General features: G+C 35.0%; 1 protein-coding gene across 2 annotated transcripts in view; it reads right to left on the reverse strand.

Annotated features, from left to right (window-relative positions):
• Window positions 1-845: 845 nt before the first annotated feature.
• Window positions 846-3,264, reverse strand: part of LOC102671776 — a 3,784-nt gene continuing 1,365 nt past the window's right edge. For both annotated transcript variants that reach the window (XM_006607621.1, XM_006607622.2), the window contains exons 4-7: window positions 2,934-3,178; window positions 2,346-2,726; window positions 1,526-1,728; window positions 846-1,401 (exon numbers count right to left, since the gene is read on the reverse strand). In XM_006607621.1, the coding sequence (XP_006607684.1) occupies window positions 1,317-1,401; window positions 1,526-1,728; window positions 2,346-2,726; window positions 2,934-3,178 (914 nt within the window). In that variant the 3' untranslated portion in view covers window positions 846-1,316. The remainder of the gene's footprint in view (window positions 1,402-1,525; window positions 1,729-2,345; window positions 2,727-2,933; window positions 3,179-3,264) is intronic.

A 3,264-nucleotide genomic window follows, 5' to 3' on the forward strand; every position in this document is an offset into this window, starting at 1 on the left:
GACCTTAAACTTCTCGCGTTTATTTGGAACTGATGAAGCAGTGGCAGCAACATCCCACCTTATATGCCTTCGCTTGAACCGCGAGAGGGACACCACGATTATAGTTTCACCGGTGTAACACACTGACATTCTTCGTTCCTCGATACATATGGAAAGACACCTGCCAGCAGCGTAGAGACGCACACGTGTGCTCATCCAATATTTCGTCACGAAGAAAGTTGGAGGTCACGATAATACTTCTCGTGATTAATCATCGTTGCTTTTGCATATCCTTGCCAATTCATAATTTCGTTCATCTAATTATGATACTAGACAGATCTTTGAAATTACGAAAATATCTTTGATATTGCGTCATTTGCATCGACGTGTCGATAATATATATAATGGGAATATAGATAGATTGTTTATTATTTTATAATAATATATACATATACGTTCTTTTGATTATTTATTTTTTATATGGGCGAAAATTATTTCTGGACAAATAATAATTTTTCGAAAGCCTACACCATTGGACCGCTTCTTCAGCATCCGCTTTCTCATTTCAGTGTGCGGTTTATGCGTAAACAAGTGTGTCTGCTGTCTTATGTCAAAGAATCTCTATTAGAAAAAGCGATATCGATATTGTGACTAATTTCGTAATCCATGAAAGTGAACTAATGAATTAATTAACGTCAAAGAAAAAAGAAGACAGGATTTGAATTAAAAATAATATTTAATCTTATTTCTTCTGAACTTTGTAACCTTTTTAAAAATTTAATTTACGTACCATCGAGAATAATTTCTTTCAAATTATCGTAATTGTAAAACTTGATATCAGAATTTGATGAGATACAGAACAGCGATTGGTTTAATTAAGAATTTATTATTAAAAAAATCGTATATAAAACGTACACCCATGGGTATATAGAAAAGTGAAAAGAATAACAAAGTTAAACATAAGTAATAACGCTGATTTAGCGATCTTCGATAAAAGACTAGATGCTAACACGCCTCGTACATATAATATAATTAATGGCATGAATTCACTCGTCTCATGAATTGTTTTAAATATCGATGCTCCATAAAGAGGCTCGACGTAGAAAGATACGATGCATGTATTGTCACTTAAGCTTAGTCGTGCAATTAGACAAATTTACATTTCTAATCGTGCAGCACGATCTTGAAAGTAGAAAGATAGACGTCGAAATTAATGTTGAGAAATCTTGTGAACATCGTGTTGCTCGCCTGCATCGAAGCTAACGGTATAACTCATTCTACTGACCATCGTGCTCGTCGATTATCAGATAAAGAAAAAATTCCCATGGATTTTTTTTTTAGTCGATTTTACGCTTCTTGTACAGAAAATTTTCTTTCGATGGAAGGAAACCTCTTTCCAATTGTATAGGCCTTTCTTGATATCTGTAATAAAGATTTGATAAGATAAATTTGATTTCTTGCAACGAACGTTTCGATTGTAAGTTAAAAAAAAAAAAGAAAGGTATGAAAGATGTTGAATTATTATTTTTTGAAATTAATCTCGTACCTTGAAGAGTCGTGAGCTGCTATCAATTTGCTCGGAATGTACGAATCCAACAAAGATCTGGGCTCAGACGAACCTACTTGATTCTGTTCAGGAATAGATTCTTCGTTTTGCGCAGGGACAGGAGACAGAGATGTGGCGCCAGATTTGAAATCCTGCGGAGGCATCTGAGGTGGCACCAAGTCAGTGTTTGGTCCTTCTGAATCCTTTTATAAAAAATGCATATTTATAAGAAAAATCTTTCATTCAGGAAATTTGCATATATTTAATGTAGTTAAAATGTGTAAAATTCTATTTAAATTTAACCCTTTCAATAGTAAATTATTAAAATATAAGATTCGTATTCAGATTTATTTTACGAATAAATTTTCTTTCTTCTTCAAGATTCACATTTACATAATTAATTACCAATTCAAGAAAATAATATTTGCAAGATTCGTACAGCATACTTGAAATAATCCATACATAAACGTATTTCTGTAGCAAATGATTTTAAATGATAAATATTCATCCCCAAATTTATTTTACGAATAAATTTTCTTCCTTCGAGATTCATATTTGCACATAATTAATTGCCAATTCAAGAAAATAATATTTCCAAGATCCATAAATGTATTCCATTCCATATTAAATTAAACGATATATATATACACTCGTCTCCAGATTTAAGGATAATTTCTTCGTTCAAAATTCACGTTCACGTTAATTAATTACGTGATTCGTCTCGCAAAATTCGCCCAGCTCGAGCATAAACTCTATATATATATATGTGCACCGCGTCTCCATTGAAATTCCATTTAATATTCAAGTATCAAATACCAACCTTGGCGTAATTCTGAGTCACGCCCTGGCTGCTTTGCTCCCCGAGAACTTGATTCGATAGGTCATCGACAAGCTGCGTATGCTCGATCGGCGCTGCGTATTTCCCTTGCAAAGAATTATCCCGATCGTGGCTAGGTGGACGCGCGTAAACGTCGGTGTAAACCGGCGTTGCTTGCATGTAAATCGTGGCCGGTTGAGCGTACACTAGCTGAGAAACGTATTGCGGCTGAGACGGAGCGATGTACGCCTGTGTGTACAAAAGCTGTCTTCCTTGGGCGTACGATTGATCTAACGGGGGGGAGTAAGCCGCCACGTTCAATACCTGAGTGCCGGTGAATTTCTTTGAGGCAACGGGTGCCGAGTAAACAGCGTTCTTCGTCACCTGAAAAAAGGATAAGGAATATTAGAATTGGAAAAAACCACGACAAAATTCCAGAAAATTCGAAATTCTCTTTCAAACATTTTTGCAATTTTTGTAATTTCGAAACTTTGTGAAACTCGAAATTACAAGGCGAAGAAAAATAGTATTCGAGAATTTAAAAATTCCTTTCTTTCTTTCTTTTTTGATATTAATTTATTAGATATTGACCTTGGTCGAAGAAGCACCAGGCACTGCGTTGTATTTGGGGGCGTACTGAATTTGATAAGCTTGCTTTACAGGAGTGATCGTTGGCTTTTGACTAATCGTTGTTGCGTAGAATGGAATGGAAACGTGATTGGTCGCCGTTGTGGTTAATTGGGGTAGCAAGAATCCACTGTTTTTACCAGGATTCACATCCAAATTCGGATAATAAGTCAAAAGATGCATGGTTGGAATATCGACGTATATTGGTTCTACAAGAATTCGATCAAAGAGAAATAAAATTAAAATTCTTATCTCTGAATATTGCGATTTATGTACGAACATTAATCACATAAAT

Source organism: Apis dorsata, unplaced genomic scaffold (assembly GCF_000469605.1).
Source record: "Apis dorsata unplaced genomic scaffold, Apis dorsata 1.3 scaffold_8, whole genome shotgun sequence".
Lineage (NCBI taxonomy): Eukaryota > Metazoa > Arthropoda > Insecta > Hymenoptera > Apidae > Apis > Apis dorsata.